Source organism: Hetaerina americana, unplaced genomic scaffold (genome assembly GCF_022747635.1).
Source record: "Hetaerina americana unplaced genomic scaffold, ioHetAmer1.1.p SCAF_1, whole genome shotgun sequence".
NCBI lineage: Eukaryota > Metazoa > Arthropoda > Insecta > Odonata > Calopterygidae > Hetaerina > Hetaerina americana.
The window spans coordinates 29162952-29190217 of NW_027286069.1; the positions used below are offsets into that span (position 1 = coordinate 29162952).

General features: G+C 40.0%; 1 protein-coding gene across 1 annotated transcript in view; it reads right to left on the minus strand.

Annotated features, from left to right (window-relative positions):
* Positions 1 to 467: 467 nt before the first annotated feature.
* Hr4 (Hormone receptor 4) overlaps positions 468 to 27266 on the minus strand; it is an 89159-nt gene continuing 62360 nt past the window's right edge. The window contains exons 3-15 of the mRNA XM_071595955.1: positions 16922 to 17381; positions 11490 to 12406; positions 11273 to 11438; positions 10068 to 10216; positions 9557 to 9618; positions 6531 to 7055; positions 5637 to 5798; positions 5321 to 5452; positions 4342 to 4470; positions 4023 to 4151; positions 3281 to 3477; positions 1600 to 1711; positions 468 to 548 (exon numbers count right to left, since the gene is read on the minus strand). Of these exons, the coding sequence (XP_071452056.1) occupies positions 468 to 548; positions 1600 to 1711; positions 3281 to 3477; positions 4023 to 4151; positions 4342 to 4470; positions 5321 to 5452; positions 5637 to 5798; positions 6531 to 7055; positions 9557 to 9618; positions 10068 to 10216; positions 11273 to 11438; positions 11490 to 12406; positions 16922 to 17381 (3221 nt within the window). The remainder of the gene's footprint in view (positions 549 to 1599; positions 1712 to 3280; positions 3478 to 4022; positions 4152 to 4341; positions 4471 to 5320; positions 5453 to 5636; positions 5799 to 6530; positions 7056 to 9556; positions 9619 to 10067; positions 10217 to 11272; positions 11439 to 11489; positions 12407 to 16921; positions 17382 to 27266) is intronic.

Sequence of the window (27266 nt, forward strand, 5' to 3'; positions counted from 1 at the left end):
CTTGAAATCAAATTTACAACAGCAAAAAATATCACTGGTGTTCAACACTGACACCCAACCCCATCTGCAGCCATGGCAATGAAATAGACACTTTCCCCTAATGTCTTTGCAGTTTCTTGCACATCACATGCTAATCTGGATAAGGAATTTCATGGCCAATGTCCTGGCTGCAACGTTGTGAAGAAAGTTGGAGCATGCCCTCAGAGCATACACCAAACTTACCTTCAGACAGAGAGAGACACACTGATTGGTTTTTCACCAAAGCCCTTGTCTCAACAATTTGGTCAATGACCTATCTTTGCTGCTACTGGAAGGGATCTACAGTGATGCCATTTTCCTGCCATCCATCAGATGAGTGCCAGCCTCTTCCACAACTCTCAAGGGATGCTGCAGAGGGTTTTGTCAGCCACCAAATAGAGGAGGAACGGGAGCGTCTGCTTGTGGCACGATGCCCGTGACGGCAAGTACTACCTCTGAATGGCTGAGTTGAGAAGGAACGGAACGTAGAACATCTTGCTTTCTAGAAGCAGTGCAGCTGCTGATTGCACCTAAAGAAGTGACATCAGAAAAGTTAATTTCATCACACATATTATTGAGTTGGAGGGAATTTCCAGGAGGGAAAACAACATTACATTAAGTTATGCATGCACATTAAGGGTCACCTAAAGGTTCACTTGAGGCATTTAGAGAATGATTCAACCTTATATCCTTTTAACATCTGTATTATGGATCGATTTCCATCAGGACCTATATGCCATGACTGCCCCTAAATCTCTCAATAATTATTTAAATATTTTTGTTCTGGCATGTATAGCCACTGAAATGAAGCAGAGTGAAAACAAAAAGCATGCAAATAGAACTACATAAAATCAAAATGTGAACTAAATATTTACTAGCATGAAAAAGAATAGCTTAAAGTGTACAATATCATATGTTGATATCTATTTATAATCACATGAAAAATGTAAAGTAACTATTTTTAAGTATGCTATGCTTATAGAAAAAATATTGTATGGCAAAATAAGTATGCAAAAAGGCTAATGTCACATTAATTTATTAATGCCTCTGATCATGTTCTCACCTTAACTAGTCACATAAAAACATATATGGCATGACCTCCTTCACCGAAACCTGAAGTCATTCATTTTTTCACCAACTCATAGCAGCTGGATTACCAAATAGCTACATCTATATCCATAATTATCAAACAAGACCTTTTGTATTATGATGAATAAACAATTTCTTGAATCAACTCTCTTAAGCTACCGCATATGTATGATTTGAGGCATGAATGTTTTAGAAATATTTAGTCATCAAGGGAATGAAAATAAGTAATCATTAGACAACATTTTGTAGGAAAAACAAACCATTATATCTTGTTTTCATTTCTTAATTAGTTTTGTAACCACTTGGGCCCCAATGAGAAATGAGAAAGTGTGAGCTGTCTGACAACTGATCATTGGAAGCATATACACAATGCCTTCAGTGCAAAGCATAGTCCATGTAGCAGTGGAAGGTAAAGTTTACATCTTTCACTAATGCACATAATGTACTACACTAATTTTTAAGTTTAAATCACTATTGATAAATAGAACCTACCTCAGGCAGTCTGAGTAGAAGTTCATGGTAACGAGTTGGCTGCTGTGGGAAATGGTGATCAGTGTAACTACGGAGGCAAGCCATGTACCTCTCCTGAATCATTTCAAGTTCTCTTGAACCACCTCGTCCTGCAATTGATGACATTATGAGCAAAGGTATTTAAATACATTAACACTTTTCATTAATATCCCTTGAATATCAATGATTGCTTCACTAAAAATAACTTTACCTGGCTCCAGGTTAAAGTGTACTGATGTAAACAACACTTGGAGGAAGTAATTATGTTTTTTTTAATCTACAACTTTGTTAAACTAAAAACTTGGACAAGATTATTTAACACAGCCTGGTTTTAATGAGCTATCATTATTATAATTTGTACTCAAAATTTAACATTATGTTTGATGTATACTAGAACCAATGACCACAAAAAATGTGTATATACTTATATGGGAGGATTTTGGCTTGAAATATGTACACATTTATTTTTTTTCCAAATTCCCATAACTTTATGACTGATGTTCCATGCCTACAAAGGAGGGTACTAATTGCACACATCCTACTGTCCCAAACACAACATCCCCCATGATACTTCCCAACACTTCCCCTCATTTCAAAGAAAATATTTCAGAGTGTAAAAATCATTCGCATTGACTGGAATTCGAACCCAGATCCCTCAATATCCGGTCGAGTGCTTTAGCCAGTTAAGCTCTTGAGGCGTCCCCTTAAACCGGATATTGAGGGATCTTGGTTCAAATCCCAGTCAAGGCAAATGATTTTTACACTCTGAAATTGTTGCATTGAAATGCACATTAGCGGATGACTCTGTTAAAAGTTGCTGTTGCAGCATCTCCAGCAGTTTCTTTGGAAACTTCCCCTCATGTTTATAATATTCCCTCTACTCTCTACCTACCAATACAAAGTTCAACAGTGTTCTCTCCCACCTCAAATTATTACCAACCTACTTGGAAGGAAAATGGACAAATGCTGTTTAGGCCACATGATAATGTGGCAAATTGGATAGAAATACTATATGAATCACGGGTATGTGAAGCACCAGAAAGGCAAAATCTCTTTGATACTCATATAAATAATATACACTAGAGTAAAAATATGATTACCTTTGTGGACTAAATTAACTCAAAGTAAAATATAGGTGCTGATAATTTATTGAATAGAAGGTGTAAAAACATATCTACTTTTTAATAACAATATTGCACTAATTTGTTATTATGAACAACATTATTGTTCAATAGATACACAAACAGCCCTTGTGACTAATTAAATTCAGAATTATAAGAAAATATGTTAGTCCAAATATTGGTAATAGAGTATGACTATTGATATCTTAAATCAAAGACTTTTCCAGACTCCATACACTTCCAGAGTTTGCTGGGTTTGGATTAATAAATAGGAAGAATATTATTTACAATGCTAATCATGGCAGATTAATTTTAGATTTTACAGAGTAACACTTGAGTGATTTCTCGAGTATGTATGGTTTACCTTAGGGGGAATTTGAATGGAAATATTAAGAAATGGTAAAACAATTGGGTCAACCTTCACTGTGAATCCATAAATTAGGATCCCACATGAATAAATTATGAAGCATTGAGAAAGGCTGTGATTTTAATGCATATTCTTAAGACACATTATTTAATAACATTATTTAAGAACTGATGACATACCTTGATTCAACATGGTGATAACTTTGAGGCAAACATATTCTTCCATCCTCAGTCTGATTCGGCGGAAGGCAAGTGTCACATGGGTAATTCTCTCCACCATGAGGCCCACATCTTGCCTTAATTGATCCAATGTGATTGGACGACCCATCATTGATCGGAGACAGGCTTGCAAGGTACACAGGTTATTTGACACCTGAAGTTCAAGATGATAGAGTTATTTGAGAGTTGATTCTAGTATTCATGGAGTTGCTAGCTCGATTTCCATGCATTTGAACAGCTGATTCATACATCAACAGCTTAAATGAGTTCACATCAAGATGTTCACCTCACCCAATGTGTCCATTAGTAAAAGTCTGATGGAACATTCATGGAGAAAGTGATTACCCATAGGTACCCATGAATTTTGATATTACTGCCTTTTATAAGGTTTAAAGGAATTAAACACACAACAGACAAAATGATTTAGTATAATATTTTACATTCCAAATTGAGGTTGTTATATCATTCAAGTCAAGCTACATCTAAATGTAACATATGTTGTGATACTTTCATTTTTTGGAATGCCCTTCACATGTTGCAGTCATTTTTACTTGATCTCTTGATTTCAAATCATATGAATAAGTATTATACATTTGAATAACAAAGGCGAATTGAGTATCCTAATTCAATCTCTGGAGGATATGCATACTTAAAAGTCTTGGGGAAATGAAATTACTTCTTTCTGGTTCTGTTTCTCACCTCTTGAGGAAAATCTGCTTCAGTAATTTCTCCACTCTCAACTTTATGTGAACCGTGGATGGCTTTGTATGCAGATGTTGTAAGGACAAGAAGCTCATGCCATTTGTGAGTTAAAAGTCTTGTATGAACCTGAAAGAGTTGAAAATGTTGAATTAAATATTTAAAAAAACTCTGATTTTGACATGTTTTCTTATAGCAATAGCCTACATGCTGATAGAATATTATGTTAATCACTTAAAACTTTAAAACAAAAAACAGTTATTTTATGAGGAAAGCACCAAATTCACACAAGCATTTTATTCAGGAATGCTAAACTTACTTCTACAGGAAGCTCCAAGTAAAATGGAAGACGCTTTGTCCACTGCACTAGTTTGTAGACAATTGAATCTCCTATTTGACAGAGCTTTTCTGATAGGTCTGATTTGTGATCTAGAAGCTCATCCAGGTTCTAAAAAAATATAAAACAATAATTAGTGAAAATTTATTATTCAGTTGCCAGTCTGCCAAATAGCTGTAAGATTGTAACTGTTCCACTTATAACTAATTATAAATCCAATTTCAAGTAGCAAAGAATTGCCATGCTTGCATACAGATATGTAGTTAGACTGCAAATTTCAGCTTGACAAAATCAGCATCATTATAAACCCTTATGATTAGAAGATTTTTTTCATAATATTTACATCAATACTAAGCTCAATTGGGATATTTGAAGTTTTTCAATTATCAACAATTTGAAAATATTTATGACTCAATTCTCCCCTAAAAATATCCCATTTTATACATTTCACTTCCATACCCATGTAGTAGTCAAGTCAAGAGAATGAAAACTAGGATAAAATCTTCAAATAGATTAATGGCATCTATGCAATTTTTCAACAGGTAGGTACAAATTCCAAGAAACTGTACACTCTGAAATTGTTGCATTGTAAGGTAGGTACAAAATTTAGTCAATAGTTCAGATGTACATGTATACTCTTAATACCTACACATGCAACGGTTAAAATCTAATTCATATTTAGATTTTAGCTGTATTATAAAAATGTTTCTTATGCCAAACTAGATTAACCCAGGTTTAATGAGAAATTTAAGTGGCCTATTATGCCCCACTAACTATCACATATTATCTCCCTCTTTTTTTTGGAAAAATAATGCATTCTAAATTATAAAATACCTACATTTTCATTACACTGCATGATATATTTTATCATGATAATAACAAACATTAACCAACATAACAAATTTTCTAGCAAACCTCCAATTGAGGTCTGATGCAAGTGTAATTACAATTAGGTTCTTACCCTCAGAGTAGCAATATCTTGAAATTCATCACAGTCACACAAAGTCTGAATCATAGCCTCAAATGGAGGAGCTGCCCTATCCCGTGACGAGCTTACAACTGCATGATCCAGTCTCTGTCTAAGGTGGATAACCTATAAAAAAATCATGGAAGAAAATATTTCCGGTTAAACTAATTTCGTTTGTTATTAAACTTGGAATTAAATTCAAGAACTGGCAAAATAGTAAACAATATAAATTTGTGACTAAAATGTCTAGAGTTACTAATTACTTAAGTTATCTATCAAAATTAGATTGTTAATAAAACACCCTACTCACCTCACTGGGATTGGTTAGAGCTGTCTTTAGGATTTGCCCATTCACCAAATGATGCGGAGAAGGCTGTGATTGCGGCTGCTGTTGCATTGTTTGCGGTGGTTGAATCTGCTGTGGCTGCTGCTGAGGGTGTTGATGGTGAGGTGATGAAGGCGGTGGCATAACCTTTGGAGATGCAAGGGCAAATCATTCAGTAAGAAGCAAACCTAACAAACTAGTGCTATTAATAAGCTGATGAACATTTGTAGATGAAACAAAGGAATGTATGAGAAGATAATTGCCTTCTAAATGACATCCAATTTTATGCTATAAACATCGTTGAAAAAGTATTAACTTTTTTGGTAGAAACCAGTCAGTAATAGCATAGGCAAGAATGCAATTTTGCATGCATGTAATATGAAAGGTTTATGAAAGGTTCAGAATAAAGATACATTATTGTCCAAAATGAAATGTAGGATTTTATTGCAAAAAAACTACATTTGTAGGAAAAACTTTATTTTAGTATTATTCTTATCAATGTATGATGAAGTTGTCAAATTAGATTGAAAAACTAAATTTTCAAAACATGAAATAAACAATAAAAATAATGATCAATAGAGAAGAAAATTTAAACTGGACTTAATGAATGCCTGAAATATCTAACTTAACTTCTAATTGTTTATGCTTCATAGTGTCATAGAGTCCTGTTTCAGTATTGCAAATAAATAAGCTGAAATTTGAAATAAATTGAAATTTGAAAATAACATAAAAAAGCTTGGTTAAAAAACTATTGTTACATTTTTTACCCTGCTTGCTTTATCTCTATGGCCAGTATTTCTACAGTAAGTTTTAACTCGCTATAAAATTTATAAATGCCATAAAAATATTTGAAGTCTCATTGGATGAATAAAAATTCACCTGCGTGGTTCCAACATTGGTCCCAGCCCCTTGGTGTAGGTGCGTCTGCTGCTGTTGCTGGCTTTGCTGCTGCTGTTGCTGTTGTTGCTGCTGCTGTTGTTGTTGCTGGAGGTAGTGGTAATGTTGGTGCATGTGGTGCTGTGGACCATTCGGAAGGTGTTCTTGTGGAGATGTGGCTGAGATGGACGATGAGGAAGAGGAGGATGAGGAGGACGAGGAGGAGGATGAGGATGAGAGCGTGGTTGGCGTTGATGGCATTGGAGCGAGGCCCACTCCCGTGGTCCCCATCACTGTGGTTTGCACAGACGATGGGAGGCCAGGGTTGCCACCCCCACCCACAGGATTCGTGCTTCCGGACATGAGCAACATTGACTTCTGCTGCTGCTGGTGCTGCTGCTGTTGTTGGTGTTGCTGCTGCAGGCTGGCTGCAGTTACTACTGCAGCTGTAGTGGCAGTGACATTTCCTTTCTCAGACTTTACTTGCCCATTCTTCCCTCCTGTTTTCTTATGCTTCTTATATTTAACCTGAAAATAATGGAATTTATTAGAAACAAAGATTCTTAGCTGCTGAGCATAATTATTCAAATTTATAATTATTATTACGTTTTGAACAATTTTAACTTAATAAGCATTAAATTGAAAACGTGATTTTACTTGTCATCTGCTCATGAATCATTACAACTAATAGTTTCATTCAAGTAGTTGTCACATTAAGTACTTTTTTTTTGGATATTGGCATTTTGGCATGTTTAAGACCCTTTGGAATTCTTTGGATCAATGGTGAACTACAAATGAGAAGGTTGAAAATTTATCATTAGAATATTTTTACTCAAGAGTAACTTTAAAGTTAAATTAATATTAAGTAAAAATATTTTATTATTACAAGCGAGAATTAGAATGTATTTGTAATACATTTGAATGTAAAGTGAAAATAAATAGTATTTTTCATTTTGTTCCTTGTAGGGAATATCACTGGTAATTTAAGTCTAATTATATCAGTAATGGAAGTCTTTCACATTTTTTAAAGCAAATAGTATTTAAAATGCATTAATTTCTTTAAGTAACAATAGCATTACTGATTACTAAGAGAACATTGACTGCCATTTCTCTTCTGATTATCATTCTCACTTCTTTTGAGAAATAATTTAGTTTGCTCATAAAATATGTTAGGTTTAAAATAAATATGACATTTAGCTAGCAAAAAAGAGGTAATTGAAAGCTAAGCCAAAAAGATTAAAGCATTAAACTGACTAGCATTATGTACTTTTACTGATTCATTGTATAACTGAATCAATTAATGGTCAATATATCCATACTGAACAATTGCAATATAAAAGATTAATGAACTGAATGTTCTACCACATCTTATGCTACTAAATATTCTGGCATGATTACTTATTAGTTGGGCAGTTGTTTTGAATTTCATAAGTATGACTTCATTAAGGAAAAAAGTAAATACTGGATAGTTTTTGTGGTTGGTTTTAAAATTGCCAGATTACAATATTAAATCAGATTGCAAAATAATAAAAAAAGGAATGAAAATCCAACACAATACTATTCAGTTTGGGGAATACATAATTGTGAGAATATACAATCATGATATCCTTGGTGTCCACTGCCATACATGCAAGACCGCCCAATACAAACAATATAACAAAAAAATGCTCAACTTTCAATCTCTAAATGAAGCTGATATTTCAAACACTAAAAAGAAGTTTACCAGCGGAGGGGTGGGGTGAAAATATATGCCAAATGGTGCAAAACCAGCAAATCTACACCAAAAATAGAAAGTTTTTGTTTTGCAGGCATAGATGACCTCAACGTATAAATGCTGAATGCCTTCCTTGGCACTTGGTGATCTTGCTTCCTGGTTAGCCCCTTATCCCAAACCACCCAACCTCCACTTTCACTTCATTGGCCCAAGAGAAAGTCACTCCCATGACCTTAATTCCTTCCCCTCTTCCATGCTGTGGCAAAACTCCCCACCATGCTCTCCCTTTTCCACTAGCATTTCATGCTCCATGATCAAACACAGATTTCCCTTTCCCACTTTTTCTTCAGGGCAATGAACTCATTATGAAAGATGAAAACTGTCTCTCCCACCCTCCAATGCCTCACCGCCCGAGGAGTTTGAAAGGTGGGGGGAATTTTCTTGATTGCTGAAGTTGCACAATGTGACAGTGAAACTGAAATGTCATGTTTGATGGATGGGAAAGTTATAAATCAAAATGTAATAGTTTTACATGAATTATGGAAAGTGTTATGAAGGCTGTCATTACATAAATTTAAGTACTGATGTCAATGATCAATTGATATTGAATCACAGAGTGGTTTTTCTATGATTCATGTAAAAAATATTGTGATTTAACTCTTTTAAGGCTTTTAATAAGTAGCTGACAGGTAGCAGTTTGGTTAGTCATAGGCTAGGTATAGTAGTGAGAGGAGCTTGGTTATTATGCTTGATTTTTATGCCACATTTATCACATAAATTATCTGGAGTTCTTTTGCTAATTGCAACTAAAATACTGTAAATACATAACATGATACCCACAATTATTATGGTTAGTCATGTGATTATGCTCAGATGTACATGTATAGGGAGCATTTTTTTAAGTGATAGGTTTGCCTTCATGGTAATATACTTTCTCAAAACCTCTGGTGTTTGGGAAGTTAACATTTTTTCAACTTAATGCATTATCAGAGGGTTATTTTTTCCCATAGAAATTCCTTATCTTGGCGTAATATTTTATCTCTACCCCTATACAATACGATACGTTAGCAAGGGTTCACTCTTTTCCAGAGTATAAAATAGTTAATTCATTTTACATTTTTTCATCTGGCAGGGATCTAAGACATAAATTACCGGTAGCATAATTAAATTAAAACTATACATTGTTACTGTATATATGTATTAGTTCTAGCATACTAAACCAACTTAGTATTTAAAATATTCTCAAACTATTGGAATTCAAAATATGATCGGGGGATATAATTTACTAAGTTAAGATAACAACAATATACATTACCTTATACAAGTTATACACAGCACCCGAGTTGCGTCCACCTGGCATACGGTCCTCTCTTACAGCTTTGGACACAAAGAAAACCACCAATTACTACATATATGGCAGAGATTAAAGCAATCAACTTCATTTAAAATATTCTCTAAATTTACTCAAAACCTACTTGGGAACAGATAAGGGATAATCTTCATTTAGGTATTGGAGATTTAAAATAGTATATCAAGTACCAAAGCAATGATCTTATTTGCTAGGCGCCTCACACTCGAAATTATTAATATGCATTAGTATTTCATTTTATTCAAAATAGAAATGGCACTATAAAAATGATGTAACTCTGCACTGACTAGAATATTAACTCAGGGGAATAAGTTTGAAAATTTTTTTGCCCTGCGAAATATGAGGTTCTACCGATTGTAACTGATAAGAGTGGCTTTCACACTAAATCTATGGCACGGTAGACAAACCCGTTCCATACTCTTTAAATAAGGGATAAAAAATATTATAGCAACCATACCTTGCAAAACCATTCCTTGTTCGATGCACTTCTTGAAGCGGCAATACTGACAACGATTTCGCTGGGCCTTGGTTATCTCACAATTGCCGTCAGCAACGCAAGTGTAAACTCGGCGGTTCTGAACTGTGCGCTTAAAGAAGCCTTTGCATCTGTAATTCAAATGAAATGACACCATAAGTTTTCACCGCTTAAATATACATTCATTTAAGAAAAAATTTAGCGATAGAATAAAAGAAATAGGCAATTCTCTAATTTTAAAAGTATTCTTTCTAACTTATAATGGCTGCTATTGAGATAAAATTTCGAAAAACTACTTATTTCCTTGGAACTGTTTCTAGCCATCTTCCAGCGGCATTTCTCCATACAACAATGAAATTTACTACAGTGACTATATTATTCCAAAAAATATATTGAATTTGAAACAAAAATATTTGTATTACATTAAATTGAAGTCACTACTCCTTCAAGCTTGCTATCATGTATCTGAACCTGAACTAAAAAAATGCTTCAAAAATCATTGTACATTCCAAGAAGACTGCCTCATTCGAATCAAAGATGCCTTACTTACCAGCAGAACAAAGAATCAATATTAAGTTCAAAGATATGGCTAGAAAGGTTTAAACCTCGGGAAGAATTTTCCATAGATACGAATAATAATGAAAAGAGGGGGCAAAATAATGAGAAGTATTGGAATTGATTAACACAATACATATTATTACAATTGACTTTCAGTACTTGTGATAACAACTATTGTTTAATTTAAAAATGTAATGCAAGATTCGCCTGGACCGAATGATTTTTACACTCTGAAATTGTTGCATTGAAATGTATATTAGCGGATGCCTCCGTTATAAGTTACTGTTGCGGCATCTCCCGCAGTTTCTTGAAATTTAAAAAAATGTATGCCAAACAATGAGTGGAGACATCAATGAGCGACTGTTGAAAGTAGACAAAGAGAGCGAGCTAATTGAAGCTTAATGAATAAATTGACAGCCGAAGCCCTAGCTTAGATCTTATTACTTATAAGGTGAAAACCGGGAAACATGAAATTTTAGAATTATGGTTTGAAAAGGAAATGACGGAACCTAAGAGCGTTTGTAGAAAGAATAAAATGGACTAGATCGTATGTGTTCATCAACGGCTACGTTGAAATCAGTGCCTAGAAGGCTTTTGCGTCCGATGTAAGACAAGCTAGGCACACTGACCCCTCGCACGTGATGATGCCGTAGTGCAGACCCGTCGCTTTATCCTCACAGATCATGCAGATCATCGGCTGCTCTTGCTCCTCGTCGTCCACTGTGGCCACCGACGAGTGCACGGTGGAGGTCGCCCCGGACCCTGGCAGTAGTATCACCTGTGACGCCCCCGGGACTCCGCCCACTTGCCCTCCCCCGGGCCCGTCCAGTAGCAGCATGTCTTCACCCTTACCCCCGCCCTTCCTCGGCACCATCCACGGTGAGGACAGGTTGAGCGCCTCGGAGGGGAGCTGGCTTAGGTCGCCGGCCCACAGTCTCTCCATGTTCAGCGGTGGGAACCTGGGAGTGGTCGTTCCCTGGTGCCTGGCACCTTGTTGGTGGTGCTGGTGGTGGTGCCCGACGGAGGTCACCACCGCCGTTGGGACGCCCGTGGCACCCCCGCCACCACCCCCTCCCCCTCCTCCGCCCTGGTGATGGAAGTGGCCGGGAAAGCCACCAACCCTTCGGATAGCCGGTTCCTGGGATAGACCCAGGAGGCCCCCAACGGCCACCGATTGCCTCAGCGGGTCGTCGAGGGGTCCGACGGCGGAGGCCTCGGGTCTCTGCCCCGGCTGGGACCATACCATGGTGCGGATGCCGCCGACCTCGCCCATGACGACGGTCGGCGCCCGCATGCGCATGCTCTGCTGCTGGGATGAGGAGGAGGAGGTCGGCGCCGCACAGGAGGAGGAGGAAGTGGGCGTCGCGGAGGAGGTGGCCGAGGAGGAGGGCGAAGTGGAGGATGGGGACGTGGGTGGAACTTTACCGCCACCATTCACGTAGCCCCCACTAATTAGCTCCGGCTTGACCCCGTTGATTCGGAAGGAGGGCGTGGTGGTGGAGGGGGATGGAGAGGAGGGAGAGGGCAGAGGCGAGGCGGGCGTGGCTGGGAATGAGGAGCAGGTGGAGGAAGATGGGGGCGGGGGGTGGGTCCAGAAGCTGGGTGCGGGTGACGCCTCAGCCTTCCGGGGGGAGGAAGTGGGGCTAGGGCCGCCGCCACCGTCAAACACGCTGTTGTCCTCGCTCTCACGCTTGACACGCGGGCCGTCGCCCCCTCGGGACGCCGCCGGGGATGGAAGCTCCCGCTCCGCGTCGGATTTCATCCTACCGTGGGTAGAGGGAAGAAAAGGAGATCTTAGCATCAGGGTTTACACTCGCATGGATCTGAGACCCCAGGGGTGGTGCAGAGTTTGGGGGGGGGGCACAAACCTCGAAAAATATTACTTTTTAGGCTTTAAATAGTCAGTTCCTGTTATTTGTTAAATTGTAGGTCAAATACATATAGAAAAATTAAGTAAATTTTCTGTGAACGGTACTAATATAAAGTCCTACTTTTTATCAATCACATTAACAGGCTTTACTTATTCTTATGCCAAATTACATTAACTGCCGTTAATACTATTACATCGATAAAGACTATACTATCTAAACCACATGTAGACCTTAATTCCTTTGACCACCTTTTTTTTCGTAATAACAGCCAAACATTTCTATAGCCAGTAGAAACATTGATACATGGTCGATATCAAAGGAATACGTGGCTTAAAGTTAATTAATTGATTTACTGACGCCAATGAATTCCTTCAACTTTTGGTGGTCAAAATATTTTTGGGTCAGTATTTCCTAAGAGAGAGGTAAGCAAATTATTTATAACAACGAATACAGAGAGTTAAAGAATTGTTTGAGATAAAGACTAAATAAAGGAAATAAGATATTATATATTTAAGGGTGCATGATGCATAATATTCACTTACATTTAAAAGCATCAGTTTAAAAGTTAAACAAATATTGTGCACCGTTTTAATGACCTAAACATGAGACTGTTTCCAAGATATTTAATCAACATGGAACTAAAACACGTAAAAAGAAATTCAAGGGTTATGGTCAATGATTACTATTTATTATAAAGATATACTGGGTGAGTTGAGCACGTGTCAAAATTCGCTGTAGTGCTATAAATGAGTAAAGTCTATCTAACTCCGACATTTTGAGTTTTATTTCAGAAAATATAATTTTTAATTCTTAAACCATTCTTTTGTCGAAAGAATTTGGTTTTTATTATATTTTAAATGTTAGCTCCATTCGTGAAGTCATAAAGTGAACATAATGAATGCATAAAGTTATGGAAAATTGTCTCGCGGCTTCAACTTTGTATTTTCCATTGGAAGCGGTAGAGCAAATAGAATGAATATTAAGTCTCATAAAACAAAAACTAAATAGTAAGTATAGAAAACTCTTAAAGGCCATAGAGTATCCAATGGAAACAGGTGAACATGTTTAGCAAACGCGGTCCTTTCGTTTGCGTGGAAAACTTTCTCTTTCAACTTCTACTTTCGCTGACCGAATTTGTCTGATCGGTTGAGTGCCAAATAGTCATAGAAGGTTGAGGTTTTTACTCTCATGTGAGAGGTGGCTATTATGGTGATCACTAAATAACCCTCAAAGGATAATTAGACACTGGAAAGGAACAAGGGTCAAAGATAAACTAATATGAGAAAGAATGCAGTGTTCCCTCAATTAGATAATCGAAATTCCAGTTTTATTTGGAAGAGATTTCTTACAGAAATTTTATCACACATAAAAAGTCAAGTGAAAGCTATGATACATATAGGCTTCACTTTTCCATAAAACAATAACGAGATCTAAATTACGAATGTACGAGAGCTAGAGACAGCGAGATAATAATTAATTCATTCTTAAAAACACAAACGTAAAGGTACTTAAACTTTATAGGCGACAACCGAATTTTACCTTCTATTAATTTCAATACCACGCACGTTAACCGTCTTATCTACAAAAATTTCATTTTTTTAGAGGCCCGGAATGATTCAAATAAAGGCCTATGCTGACTGCAAAAATTAAATGTGAAGTACCGCGTAGCTCTATAAATTTCTACCATAATGTGTCGATAATCTAAAGTAAAAAAGTAAGCCAATATTAGCCTAACGATATCAAGAGAGGCTCATCATAGAGGAATCATAAAGCTACTAAAGTAACCTTTAATGTGACGCTATCTACCACATATGATGAAGCGGTGAGTCATTGGGCAGGAAAATGAAGAAATCAGTAATTCGCAAGAGGAATGAATACATATACATACTATATGTAATTGAGTCCCCTTAAGACCAGAGCACCCCCCTAGTATGTTTCGTAAGCAACACGCAATTCAGATGTGGTGCGCGCGTCAGCATAACACCCAGGATACGGACAAAAGTGGAAGCAACAAAGGTTTTAAAAGTGTAAGGGTATAAGGCGGTAAGGAAGGCTGCAAGGAAAAAGTTCTAGTGAATGGGGCCATTCCCAGTAAATATATAACGAGTGCTTACTTTCAGTTTTTAAAATGTGTGAACTGTTTCCCGTGGAACCTCTTCCTACCAGGTACTCTCGTCTTACTGCACACATATGAAATTATTTCTCACTAAAAGTAGAGAAAACTGGGAAAGCCCTTGTTGATTTTGTATCTAAAAAGAGCCGATAAAACTGGATATACCTTAAGGTGGACTATCGGGGCTACAAAATGAGTTAAATAGGAGAGCTAGTTTTGAAAATAATTAAATGTGTAGTCACAAAACCTTGTAATAGTCCAAGGTTTTGGTACTTTCATAACTTTCTGGGAGAGTTCAAAATATTGAATATCCTGGCATAAATCACAGAATATATAAAAATAATAAAATTAATAATATCTGTGACTGACCAAGAGTTTAAATTGTAGAAATGTGTAATGAGAATGTCATATAAATGGGAGCATTCGAACAAATTAACTATGAGTCAATCTGTGGAACGCAACTTGTCACTGTAACACTTGAAGGGAGAACAAAAGTCTTCCGGTGTATCAATAGGGCGATTCTCTTTGGGAAAAGGTAAACCAGTATAAGACAACTCTTGTATTATTCCGTCACCCATAACATCAGGCTTAGTCCTATCTTTCCACCGTATGATGGCAACGACATTAAAGGTAAAATAATAGTATAGAGAGATATCATAATTAGCAGAGAGATAATAATCTTGCTCAATTATTTGGGCACTAAATTTTTCTATATTAAGCTTCTAAAATTATTTTCATGTTCACAGTATCAGAAATTCAAAAGAAAATCTATGGTGCCCACCCACACATTTTTTTCAATTAAACGTTTGAATCAATGCACATTCATAATTTCATGTTTAAATATGTATATATATATATATGTGTATATATATATATATATATATATATATATATATATATATATATATGTAGAGAGAGAGTAAGCATAAATCACTACGAGTTAATTACAACATCGTGGATACTGAGTAAGCGATATGCATCCTTCCCCTAGTAGAATTTTGGCGTTTTCTCTATAATACTGAATGGAAATTTTACGTAAGATATTACCTTATAGTAAAATCCTTACACTTCTCTACTTACTATTTTAATGTTCGTAGGAATAGAAATTTCCATCGGAGGAGCTTGATTACTTAGAACACTTTATATAGACGCTTCAATGGGAACGCTCGGTTTTAGACCTAAATGAAATCTCATCAGTCGTGCAATGTAATAGGCATTCCGGACTTGACCTTTTTTCTGGTAGAAATATATGAACAGCGGTGCATTTAGCCTGGCCATGGGTGGTTGGTCCGTGTGAGTGAACTCGAGAACTCGCCTCTTGAAAAACGTAGAAGTGACGGCCGCCGTCCACTGGAAAAGAAGTTGTCCTTGGAACTCAACTCTCACGATTCCTTGACCGAGGGCGAGCAGCGTTTGGGAGGAGTGGCGGACGGCCATTTAGCAACCATACAGGCAAAAAAAGACAAGCTATTTTTGGCATCCATTTTAATTGCATCACATCAGGAATCTTGCTTGATACATCATAGATGTTCGAGTTTCGAACGATAATAACCTAATGTATTTAAATAATAGTGTTCAAGATACAAAATTAGGAGTTCGTATAAACTCGAAGGTTTGTGTGGAAACCGATGCAGGTTTGACCTCGATTTTTGCACGTAAAAAACGTTGAATTTCTATCTGGATGGCAGCCACTAAACCTCAACAAGACTGTATAATCGATGTTTTGAGAACGGAGACTGGCTGAATATGTATTTAGTACAGGATAAAATTTGCCTCCGAGAAAATAGGCATTGTTCACAACAATCCTACGCAAACTCAAATCCTAAATTTGAAAATTAGGGCATTCGTTGAGTATGCCCTAATTTCATCGAGGCATTAAAATTTTGACCAACTGGTGGCGAGACGATTAATATTACGATAAGATATGTCGATATGCACCACTTATTTTTGAAAGTATAAATGATGCGCCTCGCGTGGTTAAATGCCATGAATACCTCAGAGACTATAATGCTCGCCATACAAAGAACATAATACATATGAATGAAAAGATAAATAATGAAAAATACATGACTGTATAATAAGTTTGTTATTCTGGGATGCACAGCGCAGCTGACGGAATTGGCACCCTCTAAGACAAGAAAAGCATTTATTTATGTGATGTGATCCCCTCTTCTCAGAACATACCTTTCTAATTCTTAAGATGATGAGCAAAAGACCCTCGCATCAAATGAATCTCAATACCACCTCCAAAAAGGAGCACAAACACGGATGGTGAAGGAACAAAAACACCTTACCTCTCGCCGTGAATGAGGCCCATCTCGGTGGGCGACGCCGCGCTCCTCACCGGCTGTGGCGTGGATTGCCTCCCAGGGTCGCAGCACACGACCCCCGGGGTGAGGGGCGAGGAGGAGGTGGGCGCCTGGATGGGGGTGGAGGTGGTTGGGGCGGAAGGGGGCGAGGCGGCGATCGACGTCGTGGTGGTGGTGGGCGGTGAGGACGGCGTGGTGACCGTGGACGTGGTGGTCGTGGCGGTGGGCGTGTTGGACGAGGTGCAGGGGAGCGGTGGCGCCGTGGCCGACGACGGCGTCGACGGCGGGCTGGAAGGCGTCGGGCCGGGTGTCGAAGGGGGGCGGGGGGAGAGGCCCGCCCCCACGTGGCCCCCGCCCTCGTACGCCCCCGACCCCTGGATCACGTGAGGTGGCGCCGCGGTCGCGCTGTCCGGCGAGGAAGTGCTCACGTCCGCTACGCTCTCACCTGCAGAGCAGAGGGGGAGAGTTAGAGGGTTAGAGTCATCTTGTGCTTCCTACATGCTCTCCACGAGGAATGAAAACATTTATGCCGTCTATAAAACACTCATTTTTAAGCCGGTATTTGATTACAAACCGTACAATGAAAGGTTTATACAACCTCATACTTAGGAAATCGCTAAATTGGATAGCATTGACGACACCGAGGATCAAATACGAGTACTCGTTCATTTAATTATATGTAGCAATCAAAAGTCTGAAAATAAATTCACAAACGAGTAGATATGCCTTGCGAAAACATATTTTTACCTCTCAAGGAATAATATCGCCTGACTTTTTGAAAGTAAAATCCAAATTTAAAGTCACGTTGGCTTTGAATAACAACAAAACCAATAATCTCTCAGAGGTTAATTTAAAATTATTCAGCATCTTACCAGCACCAATGCAAGCTTATAAGCTTGTTATAACGTGAAAAATAACTTCATTTTTCAATATTTATTTTGAATGCCTCATAAATATTATCTCTGGAAAAAAGTTTCTGATGCTAACGGTTAATGCCTCGCATTCTTCCCGATGTTTTACAAACTCAAACGAAAAATTCGGGATTTTGGGTCTACAGTTAAACTACGAAAATTTACGAGGGTCATCCGGAAAGTAGTACCCGTTCGTGCCGCATGAAGTGCTGACGACGCGAGTAACCGCTGGACGAGGTCAGATAGCTTCAGTGGCTTGTCTGCCTTCTCTGAGCCAAGTTGCGTGACGCTAGCATTGCCTGTGTTGTTTCTGTGATTGTTTACAATGTTTAAAAAAATTGAGAACGCCGCCAGTTGTGAAGTGAGGGCAGTGATTAAATTCCTCAATGCAAGAAACGTTCGCCCATGTGATATTCATCGCCAATTAAAGGAGGTGTATGGAGACAATGTAATGGACGAGTCGTCTGTTCGGCGGTGGTGTCGCAACTTCAACATGGGGAGGGGGAACACACACGACGATGAGCGTTCGGAGAGACCGTCTGTCATTACAGACCAACTGGTGAGCTCAGTTGACGAATTCGTGAGGAACGATCGGCGCGTCACAATTGATGACATCTGTGAGCATTTTCCCAATGTTTCTCGAACAATTGTTCATGAAATTGTTAAACACCATCTGCATTATGCAAAAATTTGTGCAAGATGGGTCCCTCGCGTATCTCAATGAGCTGGCGGCGAAGGACTATGCAGCAGGAATACAGAAACTTGTCACACGTTATGACAAATGCCTTAATTTGCTTGGAGATTATGTTGAGAAGTAGTTTAAAGTATCCTCTTTCAAATAAAATTTTTTATGTTTGTTAATATTTACTTTTGTGTCTTTATTTCACGAACGGGTACTACTTTCCGGATGACCCTCGTAAAACGTACACTATTACAGGGGACTCTTGCTTTACATGAAGAGTTTAGAGCCTCATAATTCCTTAAAAACCCAAAAGGTTATTTATGGATGATCAACAAGAAGTTTTAATCTTTCAAACACATTTTGCAACCCCTCTACACCTCTTCCGGCAGAATAAATCTTCTGCATATCGGAAACCTGACTCAATAACCAAAGCCTCTCGGGATTTTTTTCCATGCAGTGCGAAAGTGCATTAAAGGAGACACTCGGGGCGACCACTGCCGAAAAGTCCAAGGGGAGCCGAAGGGTAAAAGGAGGGAAGGTTGTGCATTTCACGGTGAAAAAAAATGAACACCTTCAAATGAAAATATATTCAAGGCGGCTATTAATAATCTCCCGAGAAATGCATTTACGAAGTAACCGTAAAATTATAGTACAAAAACATCCCACGCGACTAAGACGGGGAAATCGATTTGACCGTGAGGATGGGCGGGATCATTAATCTTGCATTCATTTGCTATATTTCGAGGTGTGCTTGAGAGAGGGTGCCATCTAGGGAGGCGGAGTGAGCAGAGGGAATGAGAATGGGGAGGAGGGGTGGGGGAGAGTGGAACGGAGAGGGCGGGAGGGAGGGGAAAGGTAATAGAGATGTGAGATACACACCCTCTCTCTCTTTCTTGTCGGAGTCTGCGAAGGACTCCCGAAGAGGGCGGAAATGCCTCGCATTCCGTACGGCATGCGTCGACGGCTATTCTTCTCCGCACCGCGGGCGACCCATCGCCCGGGCTATGATTTTTACGCTTACGTACTCTGTCTCACCTAGGTAGAGGGCAGGTAAACGCTCAAGGACGGATTTTTCGGGGTGAGAGGAACGGAGGATTTGAGGAGACATTTGGGGAACTCCCTTGTACATACGTGTGATCCCAGCGGAAAGAAACTCGGAGATAAGACCCACTGAGTATTTTATGATTCCCTGGACGGGAAGACTTGAACCTGCCAGAGGACCAAACGAGACGAAATAAACTTTAAATTAGAAATTAGCACTATCGGACAATCAAAAATATTATATTCTACAAGCAAATGTGCACAAGGTTCTCAGCCTCGGACATAAGAAGGAATACTATTGACGAGGCTTCATCAAAACATGACAAGTTGCCTTCCACTGAAGGCAAAGGGAACAATATCCTGTACCTCAAAGACTTGTAATCAGTAGGCCGATAATTTAACTACGCTGAGGACTATTTAAGGTAAAAATAGGTTGCGATGTTAGGTATATTTGCGAAAGAAAATGTAAAGATGGAGACAAAAACTAAGCAGGTTAAATACCATGCCTCTATTATATATTCATGGATGAATATAATTATGCCTCAAAGAGAATTTGAAAATTTAACGTTATTTATTAAATTTGCAGTCATGACTCATTATTGACTTTTGATTGATCAATTGTCAATGCAATTCTAGCATGTGAATTAAAGCATCGTGGGTCTTCCATCTGGTCTACTAGAACACATTATTTGAACTAGTAAAAGGCCTGCAAACACGTTACTCACTTTTAACCCGCCAAGAAATCAACAAATCCTTCAATTTATGTCTTTGATACTTTCGGGAATTTTTTATTCTTGGCATCACTGAAGTGAATCATTTCCGCGTATTTTTCTTGCCAGAATGAATAACCTTCGCATGAATGAAAGCAGAAACAACGAGAAACAAAGCAGAAAAAATGCGAAACAATACGAGAGTGAACTACATGCAGAACAGAGGGTGACCAGGTATGGACCCAGAGGGCACTGGAACTAGTCGTCGAGAGTGGAGTGCACTAGGCTGGCATCCATTCCTCTGCTGGTGCGGCTAAAATGACCGCACCGAGTCTCTCTCTCCTTCGTGAAGAGAGAGGTGGAAGGGACGCCGCGTTGGCCATCTATGGACATGGAAGCAAGTGGGCGTCTGCTCTAGGGAGGCCGAAAGACCTCTGAGCGGTGAAGGGAGAGGTGTTTGTGTGTGATGGAGGGGAGTGGGACCGCGGGAAGTGAAGATGGGAGGGAGGGGGGATCTGTGGAAAGGGTCCATTGAGTTGGATAAAAATTCATCGTAGCCACTTTGGCGGATTTTGCTCAAAGACAGGGTGGAAGACTGCAGAACTACTGAAGCATTGATATCCTGAGTTTGGGGTTCCGTGAAAGGAACTCGTTAAAAACTAATCGTTTACGCGAGAAGTAACAAAAATGGTAGTCCAGTATAACGTAAGAGAGAAGGGGTTTGGGCCTCTAATAAAATTAAAAGTTGAACACATATGTCGAAAAACGCCAGGAGAAAGTAATGTCAAATAAGACCAATTTTTACTGCAGAAATAGTTTTGGATATTTTTAGCAAACGCTATGAGTTTGAAATGTGCTTCAACGGAGGAATTAAGATTCCAGTTCTCCGCTTCATCTAGAATAAAATAACAATCACGGTTATTTGTTTGGATGATGGAGCACGTTATGAATATGCTCCTTGATCTCTCCATCGCGCAAAATTTCACCTTTGCGATATCTGTGAGTGGACGAGCAATCAAAAAGCACAAGGTTAGGGTCCTTTCAGAGTGCGATAAAATGGAATCAAACGTTTAGAACTTGTTTTCTCAAGGGAAGACGCCAACATTGCCAACCTCTCGGATGAGAATACAGGTATGGAGCACCATTCAATAGCGTGAGATACGAGACGCGTGGGATAAGGGAAATGGCATATCCCTAAGTGAAACGGAAGGCACGCCCGTGCGCTTAGATTATTGTTTGAAGAGAGAAGCACGAGAGAGGAAAGGCCGACTTAAACCATTTCTGAAATCTGGACGGTTCTCATTGGACCGAAAAGGATTTTTTTTGGAGATCGAATTTAAGTGTTCACATCGGACAAAACAGTCGAAGAGGATTACGCTTTCAAATTGTTTCTGACGGGACAACAGCGTAGCCGTTCACGAGTGACTCTCACTTTTCAATTTTCATGAAACGGATAACAAACATCTACCACGACCTTTTACGGGAAAGAATATGAAGGAGATTTCCCACGGGAAGGACAATGAGACTATTTTGACAATGCAATATAAGGCATGAATAACATGAGTGTATTGCTTAAATATTTGGCCTTAGTCGCAAACAAAGTTTTCGGACGACTTCGTTTAAGTTACATAAGCAAGTTAAAAAAATATTTCATTATTTGGGATATTACGATTTTGTTTTACTTCTCATTGATACAACTGGTTCCGCCAATAACATAGAACCTGGAGTTCACGTACACGCACTCCCCTTTTCTTCGCAATTCCGTGCTGCTTCTCACGAGCCCAAGGATAATTACGAAAGTGATATCCGGGCAACCCATTGACGAGAGATTTTTCCTCCAAAATGCCTCCCCTACTTCGGCGGAATGTTACGGCTACGAGCTCGCGGATTTGGACATCCCCCAGTCCTGTTCTGGGTCGCGGGAATCGACGTCCGTCGCCGTCTCCACCCTACCTCCCGAGGGCTTTCACTTTCTCGAGATACGTGAAGGATCCGAGAGACGTGGCAACGGTGCCGGCGACTCAACTTGAACATGCTGCGGCCGCATCATGCCGCTGTCGGAGGTCATGACATCCCGACAGAAAGGGACTAGTGGCAACAAGACGGCTACCTGTTCGGTGACTTCGGAAGGGTAACTCGGTGGCGGCGAAGGCGGACGAATCGGTCGATCGGAGTGAGCTTAATTGTAGCTGCCATTTTCTGTGATCCTAAACGAACTGAATTCTGCGATTTGGCTACAAATTGCGAGCGAAAACACGTCACGCCCGTTTGGAAACTCGGTGATCTTTTAACTACCCTCCGGTTACTCAGAAAGCCAAAAGGCATGTAATGAATACTTAAAGACCGCAACTCATTTTGTCAGAAGAGTATGTGGTTACATTAGATAAAAAAACGACTGACGATTAAATGGAAAAACTATATGGAACTAGTTACTGCTAAGATTTTAATATATGATATCTACCAATGTGAAGCAAAGCATCGGTCGGCAGTTGATGAACTACCTACAGGCATGTCTAACGTTTGCAATGGGCGTTAAAATATGCTAACATTCACTTTTTTCTGTTTGGAAAAAGATGGAACCAGGGCTATAAGCTAAGTAGCACAATGATAACAATTCTTCCAGAAAGACTTTCAATTCATATACTATGCAATGAAAGTATCCAAGCAGGATTGAAATAGTCATTCGAGTCTTCACTATTGTTTGGGGAATTTGTATATATTCATTGACATCTCTTCAGGTCGGTGAAGAATAAGGATCTTGGAAGCGTAAATATTCTGGATGAAGCGTCATGCGCACCGAGACGCAAATAAATACCGAAATATCAGCTTGACCTTGGCTGCGTTGTTGGAAAAAATCAAGCGGTATCCGTGACGCGTTAAATTCGCCATTCGATTGGGAAAGTTGGTGTTATGAGGACGAGTGATTCGTGGATTTGTTGACATTTCATGGAGTTCGTAAACTTGAATGGTGGGAGAAAGGTCAAATAATTGAAGTGAGATCGCATATTATGGGTTCTGTGATGGGGAGCTTGGAGTTGGAAAAAACAACTCGTCACAACGTGAGTACCGAACGGGAGACTTGAACGCCACATTCTTAATCCGCAAAACTTAAGGTGAAAATTATTTAATATTGATGATTTGAAAGTGTTCATCTTGATTGATTTCAAATTTAAGGCTCTTAATAAACATCGTTTCAGACAGAAAATATCCTGCTCTGATCTGCGTCGCGAAAACCTTTGAAAAATAGCTGTCAGCTCGTTCAAGAGAACTTATCTTGCCTGGTGGTAATTATCACGGTGATTTCACCTGACCAAATATGAGAGGAATGCGAAGTGTGGAAGAAGCCCACGCCGCGGAAAGATAGACAGAAAATTTACGAAGTACTTGACTCAAACTCCCCGTCGAGTAAAATGCAAAGGACAGCCAAAACATTTTAATACACATAACGCGTTTCTTCCTTTAATTTTTCTCGCCACCTGTGTGTCAGAAAGATACCTCATTGCCTCGCAACCCTCGCATTGAAATAACGCTATGATGTGCGAGGACATCTTTTCCTCCACATCTCCGCAACTAATCCCCGAACCTCCTGGCTGACACGAACCGCGATTCCCCGGTCCCACCACATCCTGACTCGCGCGACGCCGACGATCGCCGGGACCGCTGGAGCTCCCGAGTCGCGTGCACTCGCGCACGGATGATAGTGCGTTTCCTCCACTGAGCGCCCAAGGATGCCGGAGCCTCGTGGGCAATTTCGTAACGAATCGGAGACAGGTTCAACCACTCCGCCCTCAGGTGTAATGTGTGCGGTTCCGTGCCAGGAACTTCCCGCCCCCGACACCTCATCCGCACCCTATCCCCACTCCAATGCAAAATGCGCGAACGCTGTGGTCGTGTGGTGACCGAGCGAGGGGCGGCAGGGGGGGACGCCTTTGCGAGGGACGAGGTTGTATCAAAGAGAGAGATGTGGAAGGGGGGTTTATGAAAAAGGTGAGGAGGACTTTGAGTAGTTATAGAGTTGGGAGAGGAGGTGGAGTTAGGGAGGAGGAGAGAGCGGTGAGTGGCATGGGGTAGGGAATGAAAAGGGTCCTTGAGGTGAAGCTGTGACCTCAATTTTAGATTCTGCGGAGGTGTACGCAGCCGGTGAATGAGGGTAGGGGTGTGCTAAGATTAAATAGAGTGAGCATTAACATCGTAAGTGGTATGGGAAAGAGAGAGAGCGAGGCAATAGGGGGACTGAAGGAGGAACAGGGTTGTTGATGCCGATCCGATGGACATGATAGAAGAATCATTCGACTCCGTGGGTGTGCGGGATAGTGAGGGGGAATGAACGGAGGGATAAGCTAAAATAGAGGCGAGGGCCTCATCAAATGGAAGACTGAGGTGAGAGAGCGGAAGATGGGAGGGAGTGGATGAAGGTGAGTCGAGGAAGGCTGTGGTTGAGCAATTGACAGAGACAAGCGTCGACTCCTTGCAGACCGACAACAATGCAGACGGCGAAGGGGACAATAATTACCCACCCACTCCTCCACTCGACACGGTCATTGGATGAAGTAAACGAGTGCTTCGTTTGAAGTAATAAAATAGATCCCGACGCGGCTTAATGGCATAGGAGGAACGCTATCTTGAATGGCTTACACGATGAAAAAGCATGATACAAATCACGTGATAATTGAGTCCTCGAGGTCGTTAGAGGTTTTCAAGTTTAATTTCATCGAATAAAATGGATGAGGGATTATGAATTTTTTGGTGCGCAAGCTATATTGACCAATTGCGGTCGAAACAGTACAAAGAAAAAGCGCCTTGGATGCGGTATTAAATGAAAAAATATGGCCATAAATTGCGCACCCACGTTTGTTGCCGCAACCAGCAAATACGGTGCGGCGTTACTCGGAAAAAATAATCGATAAGGACGCAAAAGTTAATTCCTTTCCTATAACTGTTTTTTATTAGTTACGAGTGTCTCAGTAAATTGAATGGATCCAATTTAGTGTACCGATGACAAAAAAATTTCTATTTTGATAAAACTATCTCTACTTACGATCTCTCAGTGCGAAAGAATAGCATTGTTGTAAGAGAATATTTAATTGATGCGTTATGAAGAGACCTTCTAATTAATTCTCTGATGATGCCCCAGTTCAGGGCCGGAATAATATCTTTGGTAAGGCGCCAACACTTAAGCCGGAACGCTCCCTAGTCGGTCGACCCGACCGTTAACCTCGTAGTTAAAGAGAAAAATATCTGGTGATCCTATGCCCATAGTATGATACTCGATCATCGCGCAGAATTGCATATTTCCTTATGTTCTGTGCGAGAAACTCACCGCAGCCTCAAACTGTCCTCGCCACAAAGATTGAACGCAATCGGGGAAACGTGACCGAAAAGTTTTCCGTTTCTAAATTTTGTCGGTGTGGTGAATGAGAATAAGGTAAAGGGCAAGGTGAGAATGACTAGTAAACAAGACGAAGGGCGGGAATGGAAGAGAAGGGCGAATGGGGCGTCAGAGCAGGAAGGGGAGAGAGGGAGGAAAGATGGGGGGAGAGGGAAGAACGGAGGGGAGGTAGAAACTCTTGAGACGCATATCGGAGGAGTGGCGAGCACCTCTTTGTTTTGGTACACCGAAAGTAGACTGTATTTCACTCTTTAGAAGTTCTGCTCTTTCATAACCGCCAAAAACAGATGAAAACAAGCTAGGTGACAACAACTGGCTGTACGGAAACAAACGTGGGAGAATGGGAAGGGGGAAACGGAGAGAGAGTGTGGGAAGGAAACAATTAAAAATTTTCGATCCGGGTGGATAAATTTCGATGTGAGGTGACCTTGCCTGCCGCGGTAACTTATTTCCAGAATTGAAAGGACGGACTCGTAGAAGTCAGTGCTGTTCAAAACCGTTGTTCTTTATGCAGTTTAGTTCCCGGGGGCTTTTTTTCCTATCATGAAATTATATTAATGGGACAATTAGGACCTCATCTTTCCTCAAATCTGTCCCGAGAAGTTCGTCCACAAGGTCTTGGAGATTTGGTAATGACCTCTACATCACAAACAAAAACGTAGACGCCCACCAAAAGGGGCGGGACGCACTATCTACCGGGCGTTTTGCGTTCAAAATTGATGATCCTGAGTCACCACATTGCTGAAATCGTACGACATTCGAAACTGTATGTGCCACGTGGTCATGGTTGCATTTTGGCACCCAAATAATTTCCTTTAACCGTGACGGCTTTCAAGCCCTAAAATGCCAACATCACCCTATTAAGCAATTATAACAATCCTATCTCCAGTTAGGTTTGGAATTAACGCCACCTGTGTGCCGTGGACACGGCAAGAAAGAGGCAAGTTGCAAGACTGGATTTATAAAGATGAATAAAACGTGTTGCTTATACATAAACGTGTTGGCGGATACGATCGGACAGTACGCAGGACAAATACGAGCCTTACAAAGTTGGGCGAAGGGAAATAAGAAACAGCACGATCAAGAAAGAAGATTCCACTTCGACGATAAAATTGAAATTCAAAGCTCAGGGCGTTATCCGGCAAAAGCACTCTTTTTATGTGCTCACCGCACCACGCTAAGGTTATGGAGAAAGTGGAAAATGCTTTGAATCATCCAAGTTTCTTAGATTTATGCAGTGATTGGATCAAGAACAACACGGTAGGTACAGTCCTGACCTTTTGATTTCTATCTGCGGTAGTAGTAGGCAGAATTGTACCGTAAACAGAGCATCCCAACTTAATAAATACGACTATTTAAGGATTGCTCAAACTAAAATATTGTTTGCTAGACACCATGAAAAGGAGTAAATGTTCACATAATAGGAAGAAAGATGCGCAAAACACGCGCAGCACCTATTTACGACAACTGTGAAGCTCAAAAGAATGCGACTTCTTTAGTCCTTCATTTGTCGGGTGGATTCACTACGACTGCTCTCAAACACGGGCCAAGGATACACAGAAAGGTAAACGAAAAACACCGCCTAGGAAGAAAGAGG